At 37.4% G+C, this 20225-nt stretch overlaps 1 protein-coding gene across 1 annotated transcript; it reads right to left on the reverse strand.

The window, feature by feature from the left end:
* Positions 1 to 80: 80 nt before the first annotated feature.
* Positions 81 to 18346, reverse strand: LOC135696149 (lipopolysaccharide-binding protein). Its single transcript, XM_065215432.2, has 16 exons — positions 18174 to 18346; positions 11569 to 11668; positions 10869 to 10997; positions 9812 to 9888; positions 9050 to 9143; positions 8564 to 8627; positions 7065 to 7128; positions 6007 to 6098; positions 5061 to 5243; positions 4527 to 4586; positions 2704 to 2871; positions 2197 to 2264; positions 1763 to 1805; positions 1036 to 1099; positions 575 to 651; positions 81 to 305 (listed from the first exon to the last, which is right to left on the reverse strand). The coding sequence occupies exons 1-16, from the start codon at positions 18283 to 18285 to the stop codon at positions 252 to 254; spliced, it is 1449 nt and encodes a 482-aa protein (XP_065071504.2). The 5' UTR covers positions 18286 to 18346; the 3' UTR covers positions 81 to 251.
* Positions 18347 to 20225: the final 1879 nt, after the last annotated feature.

Raw genomic sequence — 20225 nt, forward strand, 5'->3', positions numbered from 1 at the left:
TTCACACGTCGCAAATATACAGACGACGGCTTTCCCCCTATGTTACTTTAGCTTTTGAGAGGCAAAGAACGAGATTCTGCTTAAGCATAAAGATGCCATTCAACATGAAAAACTTAAGTGAAAATTTCAACAGCAAAAACCATAGAAAATTACTGTTACAGCCTTGTGTAAAATAACAAGACATTTCAAGCTATTTCTTCCTGTATTGTTATAAAACTTTTAATAAAAAAATTCAATCTTGAGTTTTTTTCTCAATAACGCTTGTTTCTTATGAAGTTGCAATCGACTCCAATCTGAATAGCATTCTGAAAAAAATTCAATATATTAAAACACCTGCTAGAAACTGTATGAAAAATCAAGGCCAATTACTGCAAATTTTTTCTTTATCTTAAAATTCATAAATATATAAACATTTTCAGCAATTAGGTTAAGAAAACTTTATTAAAGCTATATTATAAAACTATATTATCACTGGAAAATAACTATTAACAACATTAATTTTTCTTTCTTTCTTCTTGTTTAGTCGGGTGCTGAATGCAAATATGGTAAATAAGTGGAGTAAAAATATCCTTACCTTGACGATTTTAACCTCTGGACTTTTGAAGTAAACTTCGTTGAGATTCGGAAGTGGAAATCCTTTCTCAAAACCACCTACAAAAATAATTCTGAGTTGCAAAACAAAATTTCTGTCGTCATGTGAATAACTATTCTGTGAATAAGCATGTAAATTCTTAGGATGAAGTAAAAAGGGGGTAAAATCAAGGTAGAAGCGGAGTCAAAATTTGCCCTTACAAAATGAAAAGAACACAGGCCATTTTGTGAATCTTTTATACCCTGTTCATAAGTTAACTCCTCGACCTCATCTTTCGCCGGATATCCGGAAAAAAGTGAAATAGAAGTCAATAGAATACTGTGAAAGTATGCATCTGGATCGTGTTTAGATGTGTGTCTTAAAGGGAGCTTAAGTATGTACGTGTGACAAATTTAGAAAGCATCCAATTATGATTGATTTATACAAAAGAGAACGTGACTTACGCTTGGCAGCTTTGATTATACTGGCTTTCACTAAACTCTGAATCAATGGCAGTCGAATAGGGATCTGCAAGAAATTGAATACGGTCAATAACGTAATAAAAAGTGTGATTGCATTTGCTAGCTACATGAAAACAAGACACCAAGCATTAAATGGGTATATTCATGTTTTTCTCTGTGGACATTGTCAAGATATCGATCTCTTTTACCCTTTGAGCCACCTCTGAATTGAGTTTGACAATTGTGTTAAATTGACTTCTCACAATTAAAAGTTATACATTTAAGCCTATGTATTAACATGCATATCTTAATATCCCGTTTTTTCCAAAAAGGAGTTTCCCCCCAACTAGTGCGTCACATTCTAGCTATACATTGTAGTCGATGTGGCTGGTAGAAGATTATTTATGAAGTTGGACGTTTTATAAAAACAAGGAATGGGCAAGAGACTCATCGTTAATCGGAGGATACTGCAGCTGATAACAAATGTAGGGTCACTCACATACAAGTATCGTAAAAGAAAATCGTAGAAAATAGTTTCCATCTAGAAGATATTCAAAAATATATTACGGATGTCAGTTCATCAATGGGTTCTAATGCCGTACTCGAAACCCAAAGATGCACGGATCGTCAATACAGCGGATCTTGCGTCATATCCTGCCAACAAAACCCGGGTTGTTATTCAAATTCATATGACACGCAAATTAACAAAACGTAGAAAAACAAGACTTACATTGATCGGCCCAATATTTGACTTTGCGACATTCATCTTAAATCTGAGGGGAAGAATTTAAAAATATTAGAGATAAAGCTCGTTCTTATCCACAACTTGTATAGCATAAAGAATTGGAATCTCCACATAACAGTCCATCGGGGTCGTCTGGATTCAATAATGATTGTTGGCAAGTGTAAATGTACATGTTGTCTGCACCGGGTTATTAGAAGCAGTATGATAAGGCGAAGAGTTGATTCAAATTCATTTATTCAAATGCTTAATATTTCACTATTTATTTTACTCTTTTATCAATAATTTCAAACTGTCCCGAAATCAGGAGTTTGTCACAACATCGCCTTTTAGGGAACCTGGCACTGGACACTGCCCTAAGCAATTTCTCTTGCGCCACCCCTGGTTCACATTTACATAAATCAAGAGTGTATTATACATACGTGAAATCATTCATTTTTCCTTTGATATATTTCTCAGTCACCAGAGGAGTAGCACCCACCTTTACATCCTGGCAGGTGATAAAATACATTTAATGCAACATAAAGGTTTAGCTTTATAATGTATGCATGGTTGGCCAAAGGAAAATTTCTGTCACAAAAACAAACAAACACGAACGCGTAACAATGGTCTACCAAGAGCTCTCCTTTTTATAGAGAAAACCGTTTATCGTTCGCGGTTCGCCATTCCGCTCAAACTAGCATTGTGGAACCAAGATAGTTTTCTCTGCTATCCAGAACAGATTTGACCCTGCTTTGAAAGCGAAATAATTTTGTACTGTCACAGTGTTAAGTAAAATCTCACTGAGTTTGCAGTGAATTTCTGCAAGACTGCTGCCAAACGGGTCAAAACCGGACAATCAAACTGGTATGATCTTTTTTACTTGTTGCACGAGCTTGGGAATAGACAATCTAGATTGTAAAAAATTTCTAGTTTTAAAAAGAGCTTACCAGTTGTAGTGAGAAAGCATTGTACACACTGCCATCTTTCTGTACAACTTGGAAGGTTGCCATGCCATACACGTGGAGAAAAACTTCACCAGATTCAATTACAAACTTTGGTGCTTTGTAAGAGTAAAGTGTCATCTGCATTGGCCTCCGTGGAAATCGCCGGTACAGCTGTGAAAAATTTAGCAGATTCAAAGCATGTTGGCTATAGTCAGGATAAGGGGTAGCAGAAGAGAGGAGATACTCTACCCTGGGTACCAGAGCAATATAAAGTCAAGCACTGGAATAGAAAAGAGGAACCGAGAAGCAAAGGATTCTGCTTTCCCTTGTGGCTTTTCCAATTCTGCGCTAGAGTTTAATTTTGTGGCTCTGGTACACAGGATAGGAGGTACTCAATATCCTCTTAAGAGTATCTTTAGACATACAATGAATCATGGTTGTCCTGTAAGCGTAATATGGGCTGCAGTACATATCTAGCAGTATCACCACATTTCGATCACTTTGTATACCTATAACGTACCTTCAACTGGTTGCAGTTTGTAACTTATTGGAAGAAGCTATTTGGCTTTCGGAAAGTGAAACAAACTTTTGAACTCTGAATCACGCATAACCTATGCCGGGGGTGGGATTTGATTTAGCTAGGCTGTTGTCTTAAGGGGCTGGCTTGTTGAGCTGGCTTGGCTCTTTGGTCAGATCATTTATAGTGCCATTTTCCAATTACGTCGAGGCGAGTTAACTCGCTTTGCCAGGTTACCCGTTTTTCTAATTTTAGTCTTCCAGAAAATCGCATCAACTGAGCCAAAACCGAATTGACCTGGTATACCTGATTCGGTTGTTGGTCACCATTGCATCGCAACGTTTTCGGAAAACGCCTCTACCCTCTCTTCTCGCAGATAGTGTCTATCTTGTTTCTCTTCTTTTTAAGTTTTTTATCTTGCTTTTTATATAAGGAGCTGGGTGTACATAAACATGCAATGCCCTGTTGAGTGTCTCGATAGGCATATATTTACCCTTCCAGGGTGTCGTGCCTAGCATTATTTTTGGAATAGAGTTTGAGTTAATTGTAAATGGCCACAGAGTTGTTATAAAATGTAATGCCCCTTGTGGTATCGTTATTGTACCGTAGTTTAATTAAATTGTATTGCAGACTTTTATGTGCCTTCACAAAATCTCAAAGCAAAGCTGAAGGCAACTCTTCAATGTAATCGCGTCTATTTGCGAGCCAGAGCCGAGCTGCAGGACCCTAAACCCAATCCTCCACTTTTCCAAATTAATCTTCTGAAAATGCCTACATATAACCTGTACTGAAAAGGGTCCAATTTTCTAAACAACATTCTAACAGGGGTACCTCTAAGCTTTCAAAAGATTGGCACTCTTCAGCGAAATGCTTCAGACGATTCCAATCCTTCTGTATGGCTTGAAAGATCTTTAATCTAATCAAAGCAAGTATTCTGCATTTCTCTAAATAATTAACGTTGGCTAGTAGCTCTAACCTAAATACAGGTCAAACAAATTATCATACAGCAATTGCTAGCTACTCCGAGTGGGAAAAGCTATAATTCTACAAGCCGCAAAATACAAAAGCCTGTCAAAAGGATAGAAAGAACTATGCTGCATGGTGGCACAGGCAAAATGTGCTAAGACATTGAGGCTTGAAAAAATGTTTAGCTGAAAGAGAGATATTTAATCGGCAACGAATTTGTCTCTTCTATCTTTTTATATGACATTTTGGAGCAAGAGAGACCATTGCTTCTTGTCGAAGTATGTCTAAAATGCCTTGACTGTTTCAAATTGTTTCATATCTGAACTTAATGAAGCTACAGTACCTCGGGAATAAGGGCTCTGAACTGACGTGTATCCAAAAATTTCTTGATGAGAGGTGGGACCTAAAAAGCAGAAAAAACATTTGCTAACTCTTTGAATTTGCGAGATATTAGGAATTTATTAAAAAAACTTGGAAAATCCTAGCAGTCTTGTTTATGAGTATTGAAGATTAGCCCAAGTTGCACTCATTAAAGACACAACACACAAAAGATTATCACATTTTATCTTCGTATAAATGAATGGTAAAAATATTGAAGGGAGTGAACAGATGTCCCGCTACCAGACAGCTCTTTGTTTAAGGGCAAGTTCTTGGTATTTTTCAGCAATTTCCAAAAATTCCACCCCCACAAAGTCCCAAGCTTTGATTGTTCTTTCAGACCCAATTAATTTGCAGTTTAGTGAATGCTGAGCAGTGATGAAAGTTGTGGGTAGAAAACGAACTATACTTGATAGGCACGACTAGCACCTTCGCAATATCAGCGCCCTTGCTTGAATACAGTCAGTTTTGTTAGCTATGTTTTAATGATCAAACTTACATTACTTTTCCTTGTTATTTTCATAACCAAAAAGCCGGCATCATGATAAACTTCACCAGCAGTGTTAAAACTGTAGTCTGTCAGCCATAAATACAACATTTTAGAATTGTCCACAGCTGTTGTAAAACTGGGGATTGGAAGAGAGCTATGGTGACTTGGATTCTTCTTCTGAAGGAACTCGCCCTAAAAATCACATATGGATCATTGTTAAAATATACATAACATATACATCATCTGGTCAATTTATATTCATGGAAAATGTTTAAAATTCTAGGGATGTCATGAAAGGTTCCCTCTAAACACTTTTAATTTTGTTCACAGGCAGTATCTCTTCACTTTTTGGTTGGGCGGAATCTCTAAATCCACTTCTAGGAAGTGCCCTTTGGATGTCTATTAAGCAAATTCCAAGAAACCTCGCCAATTAGTAGTAAGAAATAAATAACTATTATTGGCATGGATGCCTGCAGAAGATTTTCTAACCGCATTACATAAAGTGTTGGGTGTTCATCCGGATTTAGACCTGATAAGTGCAGAAAAAATGGTATCACGTGGTATCATGAAGTGGCACAACTCCAGGTGAGAGGCACTTTTGAAACATCTAAGACACATATACCTCCTCTGAAATTCTACATAAAATGATAAACATGATAATCACTGCTTACCGGTCCGCTGCCGCACAGGCTGATGCATAGAACAGAGCAAGGTCAGAGGAAGGTTTCGAAATTTGGGAGGCTATGATTTTCGCTATTATAAAGAACATAGAGGCTAGTGAATCTTAACAAGTTCGTGGGGGGGGGGGGGGGCTCCAGCCCTTTAGCCTCCCTCCCCGCCATCTAGGCACTTGGAACAAAACATTTGTAAGTTGAAACGTAAAATAAAAGCATAAACTAAAAAACAAATATTTACCCTTAAGAATAAATCCATAAATATTATCAAAAATATTTACCCTTAAGAATATATCCATAAATGAATGTCCATAGTAAGGTGATGCTGACAAAGTGTAATCGATAATTGCCCATTCGTCAATTACTTTCCGCACTAAAAGAAATATAGATATTAGTTATATAGATATTAAAACAAGGATACGCACGGTTGAATCACTAGAAGGACTGAATCACTAAAACAAGGAAAAGTTATATGAAGACGATGCTTTGCTTTGCATCGTAAGCTCGCGTTTAATGCTTTAGCAAAATTGCTTGACAAAAAACATTCAAACCCCGCAAGGTTCTTATAACTGTGCAATATCCAGACTGCAAACATTCAGAAGCGTAAGGAGAAATAAAGGAACAAAGGCCTACTGTAGATTTCATCTCGAATTGTGCGAAATGTTTCTAGCTATATTTCAAACTATGGAATTTAACAATTTACAAATACATGCATCACTCAATAAAATAAAATATTGTTTAAATTTATAGCATTTTATATATTCAAATATTAAACTATGATACTATAATTTGCCTTCATTCAAGTTTCATTGGGGACAGTAGAGGAACCAAACATGAACAGCGCTTTGCAATTATTCATATTCTCTTGTGTTCTTACAGTTTTAATTTCACGAAGCCAAAAATGTTCTACTTACTCTTGAACACTATAAAAGGAGCACTTTCCACGCTGTTATTGTATTTCAGAAACTCTAGAATATTCTTCATAAGTTTGCATATTAGGTAAAGTCTAGTCACCGTGTCATGTTTTCTAGAGCTTTCGAAACGAAAAATATAATGCCAAGGTGGAAATCGCAGCAGCGATTTGTTGTGATTGGCGTAGATATCGCACATGAATATTAACAAACTGTAAAATCCTTGGCTTTTATATCGTTTTCATCGGGTTAGTGTATTTGTGAATACATTAAGTATTGGCCTAAGTGAACACATCAGTGAACTTGTGAACGTTTGAAGCATGGGCCTAAGTGGATAAGGCTTACCTTCGAATTATATCAGTATGAAACCTCCAATGTTTAATTTTGATGAAGAAATTACTATGTAAATCAAAGTATTCTATGCTTACCTGGAAACTCGTTCATCTCTTGCCTTGTCCTTGTGTTGATTGAATCTTTTGCAGACTTACACATCTACATGAAAAATACCCATGATAAATGATAGTTTTAGTTTTTTTGCTTTTATGGGGAGGGGGGAGGGGCTCTCTCGATTAGTCTATCTATATAGAGAGCTCCTCCTTAATCAATCTATCTTATATACAATCATGTTATGTCTGTTTATTTATTTAGTTGTAAGCATCATTGTATTTAATTTTAGCGTCGTATTTCATTTAATTGTATTGTAGTTTTGTAGAACTGTATGTAGGATGGATTGATAATTATATGAAACTTGAAAAACTTGAAACTTAAGTGTATTATATGGTGGGACTATCAACCAGAAATAGAGTTTACATCCGCATATAAAACTTTTCTCAGCTAAGTCTACTGGGTTATCAGTAAATCAGTTAGTAACTTTGAGTATTTTAGGGTATAGATTCTTATGAAATTGGTGCTTTAAAATTGCTTTTGGAAGTTGTATGGTATTTAAAAAATTGTATGGTTTCAAATCTCCAGTCCTAATTAACTGATTTAATGACTGGATTATATGTACTACTGATATCTTTATTACAAAAAGTAAAATGAAATAATCCTTGACCAATCAAATATCAAACTTTTTTGAAAACTAGCAATATCATAATCGCAAAAAGCTCTTTTGGTGTGCAGGTTCTTTAAAAAAGTAGGGCCTTGCAAGCTGGTTTCAGTTTAATATTTTTCCTTAAAAAAACACAACGTAGATGAACACAATAGCGGGGGCTGAATTCCGTATGAAAATTCTAGCGGATCTGGAAACTAACCCTAGAAGTACCTCTAGCAAAACAGAAAATGTCATACTTGATGACTTTTCTGGACAAATAGAGTTTGCAGTGGGATATAGCATTAATTTCTTGAATTTATCTTAAAAATTAAGAGTTTAACAACTGTGGTACTCTCTTTCCTCCATTTCTCTCCAGAAATCAAATACAAAATAGCAAGCTTCTTACAAAGAAAGTGAACGTTTGATCTTCACAATACAATGTGAAGATGGCATGAAGTAGCGGTAACATTGCATACTGCAGTACTTTTCGTCCGGCACACTTCAAAGAATAAGCGTTGAATAGTGGACAAAAGTTTCACATCCCAGTGCTCATTGAAAAACTCGTGCAATTCTATTGCTAAAGATTTTCTTATTATTCTTTTCTTATTTCTTTTTAAAGAAAAGTTATTTTGCAACCTGGAAAATAGCAAAATCGCGAATATCCGTTTATGAGCGCATGCGCTTTTAAGCAGTGTATTAGGATACTTTTAAATACCTAAAGATTTCAAAAACGAATTATGAACAATTCAAAATTGGGTTCTGCAGAATAACAGGTAACCAATAAATGCAGAAATAAATTATTGCATCTTTTAGGCTTTTGGGAAAATCATGAATAAGTTACCTTGAGACAATATCAGTAAATATTATAGAAATTCTTTAAGTTGAATATCTCACCAAATCAGCAAGTTCCCCCCTCAATTTATCTTCAATCACAGACGAAAACAGATTGTACAGCCAGCTAGAAATAATAAATGGGAATGTCTGTTGAAAGGATGAAAGTCGTCGATGATATAATTTACGGTTTTAATTTGCAAGATATAATGAAGTTTTACATAAGATATTGAAGGATTAACTAAGAAACAACATGACGGACTAACACGTAAGGAAAATTTTTGAAAGAACATTACACTTGTTCAGAAAGGTACAAAACTATCCCTCTAGCAACTGTTGCAATGTTGAAACTGTTCGAGTTGCTCTTAGATGAGATTCGAGACTCCAACGTTGAGATAGAGTAATAGGGGCGGTCAAAGCTACTTATGTTACAATTTTATACTTGTATTTTCAAAAGAGAAAGTGTGTCCCAACAAATTTGTCAAATATTTTAGGTTCTAGAAGAAACTTTCAGAAAATGAGCTCATGACTGTGTTCACAACTATTCACCTGGATTTCGAGCCCGAGAAATGCAAATCCAAGCTACCAACATCCGAATTACACCAGTTAACTGAAACATCTGGGTGTCCATTGGATGTTTTCCCTGCAAAAATATGCATAATCATGAATGCTACATAGGCTTTTACATCCTCTGTGACAAAATATATAATAATATGGAATGGAATATATTCCTGTCATTATTCCTATCATCACACTATTTTGACGTAGGTCTGAACACTGTGGAGCGTTCTTCGCGCAAAATTTTTAATTGTCGTTGATATTCCTTTCATAACAAAAAACTGGAGTCATTGTTATAGTCGTTGCTGAGAATCAACACCCACCCCCCTCCCCCCCCCCCCCCCCCTTGTTCAGTTTTAGTCACAAGCTCTCCTATATTGGTCGATAATTCTACACACGGGTTTATTTATGGCAGTTGGCATCTGGCAGTTTTGCTTGGGACGGCAATAACCAAGCTTGAGGTCTCTCCAGCCAGGCTAGGCAGAACCATTCTATTTCAAGTCGATTGTGTTTCTCTAAAAAACCGATAAAATAAAACAAATTACTGAAGTCTGTCTTACTGAAGTCTGTCTTACTCCAGACGTCTTATTTAAATGTTTTAATGCAGTAAATTGTTTTCCATACCATACATGCAACGAAGGTAGTAAAGATTCACAGCACTGGATTGAGTATTGAATTATCATACTGTCAAAAACCCTCGAGTGCCAGCAGATCCACAATAAGAATCGATGAAAAATGAATATGTATGCTCACCTATATGGAGGGAGAGCGAGAAGCTGACTCTGTTTGCAGTAGCTTGGAAACTAACCGTATCCCTTATTTTGATAAACCTAGCCAATGCAACAGAGAAATATATAAATGATAATATTTCGCTTGTCTCTTTAAGGGGAATCCTTTGATGGGATTTGTAAAATTGGACAGTTAACTCAGGTCTAAAACAAAAAGATATGGCAAATGTGAGGGCTATTAATTCCTGAAGTTAGTCGAAAAGAGGTGTAAAATTAGATACTAGAACATTACCATAAGATTTTCTGTCTACAGAAACATGTAAACAAATGTCGAGTAAAAAGTAAAAAAAAAAGAAAAACACGAGCAGCATAAGGCTGAAAGGAGGGTCCTGTGTTAGAAAACCACCAGCCAAAATTCGGAAAAACTTGAAAAAATACTATTGTCTACAAACAGTCCTCGATAATGCCCGGGGGGCTTATGTCTAGACACCAAGTAGTTTTGGCAAAGTCAGAAACTCGACGATTTGACCCCACCGTCAACCCAATAATATTTGGTCATTAGAAATAAAAATACCTTCACGGAAAATTTTTAAAAATCATCAGCAAGTTACTTCTTTACGATCATTGGCACTGGCCTAGCAACAGCCCTATTTCTGAAAGGATACCCCGGATATGAGAATTCTCAACCACCAAGCAACATGTTTTTGCATTGCTTCTATGCAGAACTCTTCATTGCTTAGTTTACCTTGTTACCCTTTCTTCAAGCTTTGGGAACCAGAACAATAGATAGCAGACCCCTTTAAACAGGATCTACAAAATTGTTAATGAGTAAAAGTTGATTGTGTACTGCAATGATGCAAAAAGGGCCTTTCTGTAATATCAATGGATGTGGCCTCACTAAATTTCCAAAAATCCTCCTTTTGTAAAAGAAATAGCTGATTGGGACATGTGGATAAATATTACGAAAAAGGAAAGAAACGAATCCTCCATTAAATAGCAACTGACACGCCATTGCTCTTGTATTTGATACGCCATTGATCTTGTACAAGTACTATACTGTTTGATAGTAATAAATATCATACCATAGATGTTTCTCATAATGTAATTCACCAGAAAGACTGATTGAGATGTCAGCAACAGCAACTTTCAACCCTTTTCCATAATCAGGAGACATTGACTTGGATCCAACATTGAAATGTAGCACACGCAACCTGCGAGAGAGGAAAAAGTTAAAAAATTCAATGCTATCATGGGTAAAACTTTCTACGATGAAAAGTCCCGACTCCAAAATCCTGACTCGGTTTTGCAGGCCTAATGCCATATTACGCTTGAACATATAAAAGACGAACCAAACAGTCACCTTAACGAATAATTTAGAGTAACAAAGAATCTATGAGAACAAGCAAATTTTCAAGCACGCTAATTATTGAATGGGAAAATATACTGCGTTTACTGCTCCTTCCAAAGTGCTGTTCTGCATTGAAAAGCTGTCTGGGAGGCTGTGCCGTTTAAAAATCCCTAGAAGCTCCAGCCAAAAGCCCCCCCCCCCCCCCCAATGAAAAAAGAATTCATACAGCATCAATACCGATTTCTTTCTTTGTCACCTCAATATGGAAAATATCATCCAAATGCCATTGATTGTTTGATATTGTGTTAATAATTACTGATTAAGTATGATATTGTGTTAATAATCAGATGACTGCAATAAAAACAAAACAAAACTAACAACAAAAATAATTTTACATCATGGCAACATCTTTCAGCAAAATAATTTTCACTTACTTGCGACCAGTAATATCGAAACCTCCACTGCCCCCAGAGAAATCTTTGATTGGTTTGTGTAGGATGTCATCCTGTAAGATCTTCAAAGATTCTTCGATTGCTGAAATGGAGATTTAGTAGTGAAATCTAACGTGATTTAGTAGTCAAAGAGCCCCGTAATGACCTGAAACTACTAAGAAAATCACCCAAAGCAATACAAGCCGTAAAACAATAACGTGAAGTCCCATTGGCGATAACTATCAAAAGCACTGCTCGATCACCAGAGGCATACAAGAGGGCCAGCCGGTTAGAGACCCTAAAGTTGGGAAACAGCCATTTGGGGACAAAATTGCTCATTATCGGACAAGTTCTGGAAAACACCAAATCATGATTTCTGCGATCCGTAATCTGGCCTAATCATTTTGTCTTTTATTCCTTATGGCATTTTCCATTATTGATATAAAGTATGTCGTCCCTGTAATGTAATGGGTAACACCGTTGCCTCTCGCCATAGTGGGCAGACAAGTACCGGTTCAAGCCTACTGCTCGGACCTCACAATAGAAAAAATAAGAAAATCGAAATCAGGTAAGGAGCAAGGAAGGCCTAGGTATCTGGGAATCATAAAAAGAGACAAATAATCAAAACATCCTTAGCTTTGTAGATCGAAGAAAGCATTTCTTCAAAGCTTCTGAGACAAAGGACAGACTTTGACAGGGTCCAGACAGCACTCATATTATTCGCCTTCTAACAACCTACATTACAAACAACTAAAAATATTTTCTCTACGTAACGCCTTTCTAAATATTTAGAACCTATGAGAAAAGAGATCAGAGTTCAACAAAAATGATGAAAAAACCGTTTCAAACTGATTTTCAGAATCTACCTTTACGCGTTGTTGAATCCGAATGTTTGCCAGAACCCACCATTATTTGTTCATGTTTACTTATGAAACATATCATAAATCTATGAAATTAAAAAGGTATATTCGTCTAGGTTGGATTGGGTTGGATTGGGTTGGATTGGGTTGGATTGGGTTGAATTGGGTTGGGTTGGGTTGGGTTGGTTTGGTTTGGTTTAGTTTGGTTTGGTTTGGTTTGTTTTGAGTTCGGCTTGGTTTCACTTGGTTTGGTTTGAGTTCGGTTTGGGTTGAGTTGGGTTTGGATTGAGTTGGTTTGGTTTGTTTCGTGTTGGTTTGGTTTTCTTTGAGTTTGGTTTGGGTTGAATTGGGTTTGGTTCGGTTCAATTTGCTTCGGTAAGGGTTTTGTTACGATTAGGGTTTTGTTTAGGTAGGGGTCATGGTCGGGGTCAAGGTTAGGGTTTAGGTAGGGGGTTTAGGTTAGGGTTTGGGTTGAGATTGGTTTGGGTTGAGTTCGGTTTGGGTTGAGTTGGTTTGGTTTCACTTGGTTTGGTTTGAGTTGGGTTTGGGTTGAGTTGGTTTGGGTTGAGTTGGGTTTGGATTGAGTTGGTTTGGTTTGTTTCGTGTTGGTTTGGTTTTGTTTGAGTTTGGTTTGGGTTGAGTTGGGATTGGGTTGAATTGGGTTTGGATTGAGTTGGTTTGGTTTGTTTCGTGTTGGTTTGGTTTTGTTTGAGTTTGGTTTGGGTTGAGTTGGTTTTGTTTGAGTTTGGTTTGGGTTGAGTTGGGATTGGGTTGAATTGGGTTTGGTTCGGTTCAATTTGCTTCGGTAAGGGTTTTGTTTCGATTAGGGTTTTGTTTAGGTAGGGGTCATGGTCGGGGTCAAGGTTAGGATTTAGGTAGGGGGTTTGGGTTGAGATTGGTTTTTCGAATGAGTAATGATTATTGTGTATGAAGTTATAAAAATTACATACTTAAGAAACCCTTCAAAAACTTTAAACAAAATAACTATGCCATACAAAAGAAACCCTACTGAACTGGACCCAGAACCCCCGCCTTCCGAAAACATGGCCTTTATTTTTGCCGGATCAATTAGATTTTTACCTAATGCTTTAGTAGGCAGATCCATTTGATTTTTACATCATAAAAAGATGTTTGATTCAAATATATTCAAAAAAAGGGCTGACACAAAAATCCTTAAGGGATGGCTGCATTCGCGCGGGCTGCACGTCATAACGACGTCATGAACTGATTTTCATTGATGAATAAAACGATGAAGAATAATATCTTTCAGTTCCTATTTTTTCTTTCTTTACTGTTGTTTGTTGTTTATTGGAGTTCCGCTTCTTCACCATTAGGTGTCGCTGCTCTTTTTATCTCCTTCCATCCCTTCCTATCTTGGGCCAGTGTTCTCATTACTTCCAGATCTTCTTTGGTGTTGAGCTTTACCCGGTGACAGTAGTTATGTTCATCTGTAATGGGGTCTTTATTGTAGCAGGCATTCAGATCTTCATTCAGTACCTTTGGTAGAGTTGTTCTTGGTTTTCCCTGAATCCTTTGGCTTTTATTTTTGTGAAGTATAATTCCATGGCTTTAAATGCTGGATATTTCAATCTCTTCTCAAGATATGACCAAATAGTTCCCACCTCTGTTTCCTCATGTTGTATAATATTGGTTTTTCTCCCGTCATTTCATACAATTTCTCATTCGATATGCGTGTTGGATATCTTATTCCTAGAATTCTACGTAACTTCCCCCCGGTGTTGTGTATTCAATCTCTGTTGTAAATTTAATGAAACTCCCCATGTTCAACAGTTGTAGAGCAGTACTGACTTTACTAATGCTCTATATATCCTGATTTTCTTCTCAAGCTTTACTTTATTTTTCTTTAGATATATTGCATTGGTTTTGTTCATTGATGCTGTGGCTTACTGCTTTCTTCTATTTTTTCTTTGTAAGACAACACTTACTGATTAACTATTTCCTCGTATAATCAAACGGCTTTTCATTAACATACATAGTGTCACATAACTGCCATTACAACTTATGCAATAAACCCATCAGGTGCATCTGTAAGTGTGATTTTTCAATAGTTCGTTGATATAACTGTTACTATAACAAAAACAAACATTTTTCTTACCACTAATCTCGCCACATTCTCCATGGACAACGATATCGATCACAATTTGCACAATTCGACCCAATAAGTGATTTGAATGGCCTGACTAAATGGTTTCTCCTCTACCCATCACTGTGACGTCACAGCGGGAAATAAAATTTCGCAACGCAACTACAAAATATGCATACTTTGACACTCAATAAAAATAACCATCTAACTTATCGGAATTCTGTAGAAGAACAAGGGCGAAGGATTCTATAGATTTCTTTTAAAATATTGGAATAGTAAATTTCCCCTGCATAAGCACTTTAAGACCCCCTCTTTAGCCTCTGATATCAAACAAAGAAAACATGCACATCTAGTGGTTCTCTTGACGTCTGTGATGATGATAAGACCATGTGCATTAAAAACGGCCAATGTAAAGGTTTTATTGTGCGCCTTAGAAGTCGAGAGGATACTGATGTTGATTCTTTCAAAGAAATCCCATGGCTTTGTGGCCATAAAAATATAGGCATAAAATAATCGCGAAGCATTTTAGTGCGTTTTTCAAAGATGATGCTTTAGTCTAATAATGCTATCAACTCGAGCCACTGACAATCTCATCGACGTCGAGATCGTCAATGACAATCTCAACGAGAGTAATTTCTCACCGAGACCTTATATTCTGATAAATTTTCTTTATGAACATCTTCATAGAAAAGCCCAATCCTTCTTGCTACCGCTCTTTACTGAGCTCACACTACGTACCAGATATCTTCTTCGTACATAGCCATTGCGCCCCTATGTTTTCTCATTTTACCATTTTGGATTTTACACTTTTATTCGCACATCAGTTTTTTAATTTTTACTTTCTATGCCTATCAAAACATTTTTCCCAGTGAAAAACTTCTCCATGTCAGCAAGATATTATCCTTATTTTATCTTGATGTCAGGTATAGCTAAGGAAGCTCATACTGTACAAAGCACACAGAGGACGGATTAATCTTTGTCCAGTGGTGCGGCCTTACCAAAAAACATACTGTGCACCGAAGTTCGCACTATCTAGCGATTTGATTGGCTATATATATTGAAACAAAAGCTGTGGGAATCGGTGCGAACGTGCTACTGTGCACCGTAATACCCTAATTTTACTACATTTGTACCCTGTTGTTTTTTAGTCCGGATTCGAATCAGATTGAATCAAGATCGAGAATAGAATTAGAGATTGTGTTTAAGAACAAGCTGAGGCTGAGCTTCTGCAAAATGCAATTTTGAACAACGTTTTTCCTCAAAATCGAGGATTTTTAGCAATGTGTGGTGCTTTTTCGGTGAATTTTCAAACTTGTCAGCAAATTAAGGCTGTCTCACTCACTTTGTTGGCAAATGAGGCCTGAACACCTCCCTTAAGCGAAAAAGCTAGCAATAGCACTGCTTACACCCACTTAATATAAGAACAAATTAAGAACAATCCAGCCTCAGATTTTCGAAAAAATTAAGAACAGTCAGCCTGAACTTAAATTTACTGGTTCTTATAAAAAAAGGAGTGTATTACTTATAATTAGCTCTATATCAAGCAGAATTGGTCATTATAAAACCGGTTCTTATTTTTGGGGGCCTATCAACTTCTAACATTTCATCTTGTCGGAAGAAAAGCAAAATTGCATTTTCAAACTTTTTTTCAGAGAAAATGCAACAAGAATTCAGGGGAGGAGCGGATCTAGACGGTCGCACCCACCGTTCGCACATGCGACAGTCAGCTTTTAATAATTTTAGATACCGTTTCAAAAGAGGTTTCTCCTTAAAATCAACTTTATCCAAATTTAGCTCTTATTGGCAAATTTCCCATTTGTGTTTTACATTTGCTCGGGAATTATTCTTCAGTTTTATTTGTTAACTAAAGACGGTGCATGAGCAGGAGATCCAGAGTCTGAATCATGCATGATTCTAGCCTGGCCATAAACATAAGCCAAATGTTAATTTGTTCTTAACTTTTGACCAGTTTTGAGGCTCGTGTTCTTATAAAATTGTTCTTATAAAAAAAGAGTGTATTATGTTTTAACTGACATTTAAATCACCACAAGCAATCAGTGCCTGACAAACCAATTACCCCCTAATTTTGGGATTTGACCCCCTGTTTCTCGGAAACGCCCCCTCAAACACTTGATCAACATTCAAACTCGTAATCTACGCCCAAAACTACAGTAGAAAAGTTGGTGTGGTAAATTCTCCGCTCGGATGACAATAGCCCCCCTCCAGCCTGGACTTCAGTAGGTTGATTTAAAAACAGCGTTTATTATTGAAACATGACATCAGGTTGAGCTGAGTATCTAAACATTCGTGCCACAGGCGAGAGATGTCAGGAACCCATTTCAGAGGCTTGATGGTGTGGAAGACCTGTAGGAATCGGCAATTTGGCTGTTTGTTTCGATTTCAGTGCAGCATTATTTGTATAGAAAACCGTTCAGTAAATTGGATGCAAACAGCCAACTCCAGCTATGTTCAATAACCCATTGTTTTCTTAACAGTGAGTGTTCTTTGCATCACCACGACAAAAATGCATATAAGAGCTTCCACTTTCAGTTTCATGAACTGTTTATATCCTGATTAATGAGAGATCATGAATACGTTATTCAGTGCTTATTCAGCGTCCATTATATAATAATCAGTGCTTTCATTTTCCAAAAGACTTCCTTATTTTCTTTCTATTTATATTGACAGAAAGGGGTACCTCCCCTCCGTTCCATGGGCTGCAAACACCACAGAATGGGTCACAATGCTATCACTATTGTAGCCATCATGTGCTTTCTATTCTATTCAAATTATTGTTAAACGCACGAAGGCCAAGTGTCTCAACTTTAGTAAAAACGGGAAAAGATAACAATGCAAGTGGGCTTCAACGTAACAAGGAGCTTTCAATTTCTTAACTCCTTGCTTTCACTTTCAGCAAAAGGAGAGGAGAACAATAGCCCGGTAAGCTCAAAAGCCCGGTAATCTCAATAGCCCGGTAATCTCAGTACCGGGATTCCCCTTTCCGTATTACGTCACTGGGATTTCACCTTGTGACATTTCGTGACACTTTATGCATATCGTTTTGTGGTACCGGAAGAGAAGTTTGCATGCATCTGTAAAATCCTTACGTAACACCCGACGCTGACTTGAAGAACTTTCGTTGGCTCTTTCCGTGCAATAAGGCCTAATAGCATACGTTTATCATTCGACATATCAATGTAACTTATTTCTTTAACTTTCATTTCGCATTTCCAATTGCTGATGTAAAAGGCCGGGGGTAAATTGAACCAGGGACTGATCCACTTTTAGGGATACCCTTACCCGGTTATAAGATTTTTGAAAACAACTGTAAGTAGCATGGGAGAGACTGAAAAACCAAATCTATGGAAATCAATGCATTTTTGAGACCCATATTCAGGTAATTTGAATACTTCCTACCCCCTCATATGGGTGGCACAAGCACGACGCCGTTTAGCTGCAAATAAGAGCTACCCCCCCCCCCTTCCCCACCTCCCCGGCGGGGATGAAAAGGTCTCCGGTCGATGCTTCGTGGAATAAAGAATGAAAGCAAAATAACAGAACTCAAGAGCTGCTGATCATCTAACTAGAATAAAAAACAATTCGATTGATAATTCGAAGGCATCAAAATATCTTCTCTAGCTCACCATAGTCCAATCCCTTTTGCGTCAAACGCAGTTGTATACCTCTCTTCTCGCTGCTCTGCCCAACAACTAAACCTGCAAAAATGATTACCAAAAAGCTGAAGCTCGCCACCATGTTTCCTGTAAAGAGATCTCCCTCAAGAAATCCGATTGCTCTTGCACAGTGACGACCTAGTGTTTTATAGCGCTGTATTTTGACATGTGACTAGTTCTCCAAACTCTCGCGGCGTTTAGCCGTAGCCCTACTGTTATTACCACAATCGCTATTGACTTTAGGGCTCGCGTCACAGTAGGACCGGGGTGGCCATGACCCCCCACTGTTTTGCGAAAAAGTAGTTTTGAAGCTGCAGTAAAAAGGGTAAAAAGCTTTGGATTCTCGTCGTCGTATTGCTTTGTACCTGTATATCTTTCATTTTAAAATCTCATTGCAAGATTCACAGAATCCGGCGGACAGCCTACCTGCGGTTCTTCCTTCTCACACATTAAAAAGCCTTGGCTCCCTACTTTTGCTAGCCTTGCCCCCCCCCCCCACTTTCAAATTCGTGGCGCGGGCTCTAGACTATGACTACATATTGGCTATGATTAACCGTAGAACATTTTTAACTAAACCGGGTGGATTTCCTTTGAATTTGTATTTATAGAAAACACTTAACTCTCATGATGCAAGCAAAAACAAACCGTAAATAAACCAAAAAAGACAGCCGAACTTCTTATCTCCAGCCCAGTGTTCAGAATTTTTAAATATACAGGGGGCAGGAATTTCGTTGTTAAAAGGCCGACATTTTCACAAACTTAACCTCTCCTTTTACAGGAAGGCCAGAGTAGCTGGAAAATGCTTGTTTTGCTGCAAACGTTAGGTTCCGTTTCCTTTTCAGCGGCCTACAGGTGGCCAATGGCTAGGATGGAAAGGGTTCCGGGTTCTATCAGTGGTTCTACAAGGTTGACCGCTCCAGGGAAGTATATCAACTTCCGCATGCTGGTTTCTCGAACTCGCCATGCGTGCAATATTTAGCTGCAAACATAAATTCGCAATGATATAGAAGCGCCGAAGGCGCTAGATGTCTAACTCGGGTCATGCTGCGTACTGCCGAGTGAGGCAAATTTGTGAACTTGCGCCATATTAAGTAGTGCCAAAAAGCGAGCTGCAATAGGGTTCAGTATGGAAAATTGCTTGTTTTAATGAATGATTTTCTCGTGGCTCACAACTATTTCAGTGCCTTTTCTGATGCAGGTAGTTAGAGGAGATATAAATCAAAAAGACATAAAAATTTTTTGGGGTTTTTAAAGAGAATTTTAAAAATTATGGCTCTTTTAGTTTACGCAGTTACGGGAGGAATATGGCAGTGGCTTGTCGTGTTTTTATGAGTTGAAAAAATATATGTTTGCAATTTTTATCTTCATATAGATTAAAAAGACTTTTTAAGTCTATTACTCAATAATATAGACCATTTTAGATATATAATTCTTGAATTTTTCTGTCTGTCGTTTAGAACCTAATACTGTATGGCATGAGTAGGACAGTGCGAATGTTTTATATTTAGTTTGTCAAAATGAATTTGTAGAAAAGAAATTTGATATGAATCAAATTTCTTTCTTTCCTCTTGGTAAGGCCAAATTAGAAATCTTTGTCGTGAAAGTGTACTCCGAAGGTATTTTATAGGCCTAAAGATACGGGGAGGGACGCATTGTGCTGAAGAATAATTACAAGCAACGAGTGTGGTCAAATACTTGATGCCCTAGACTGATAATATTGCGATTAAAGTCCCAATACATGCGCTTCAAACTACCCAAACCCTGGTTTTCGTTATTTCAGCCATGTGTTCAATCTCATGTGTACCCTGGGTCCCAGAGCCACAAAATTTCGAGTGCGTAAACAGAATGCCAAGCAGAGAAGCGAATGAGCGTACTATTATGCCCAGGGTCTCTGACTGTCAGAGACAGTGTTGTGGGAACGAAATTCATATTGGGGTGGGGGGGGCGACTGCTCATTGTATTTATTTCCACTTAGTACACTGTTATACAAGACATAAGGCTTAGGCTGCAATTATTGGGAGG

This window comes from Rhopilema esculentum, chromosome 14, assembly GCF_057945365.1.
Source record: "Rhopilema esculentum isolate cy_ngs chromosome 14, ASM5794536v1, whole genome shotgun sequence".
In the NCBI taxonomy this organism is placed as follows: Eukaryota; Metazoa; Cnidaria; class Scyphozoa; order Rhizostomeae; family Rhizostomatidae; genus Rhopilema; species Rhopilema esculentum.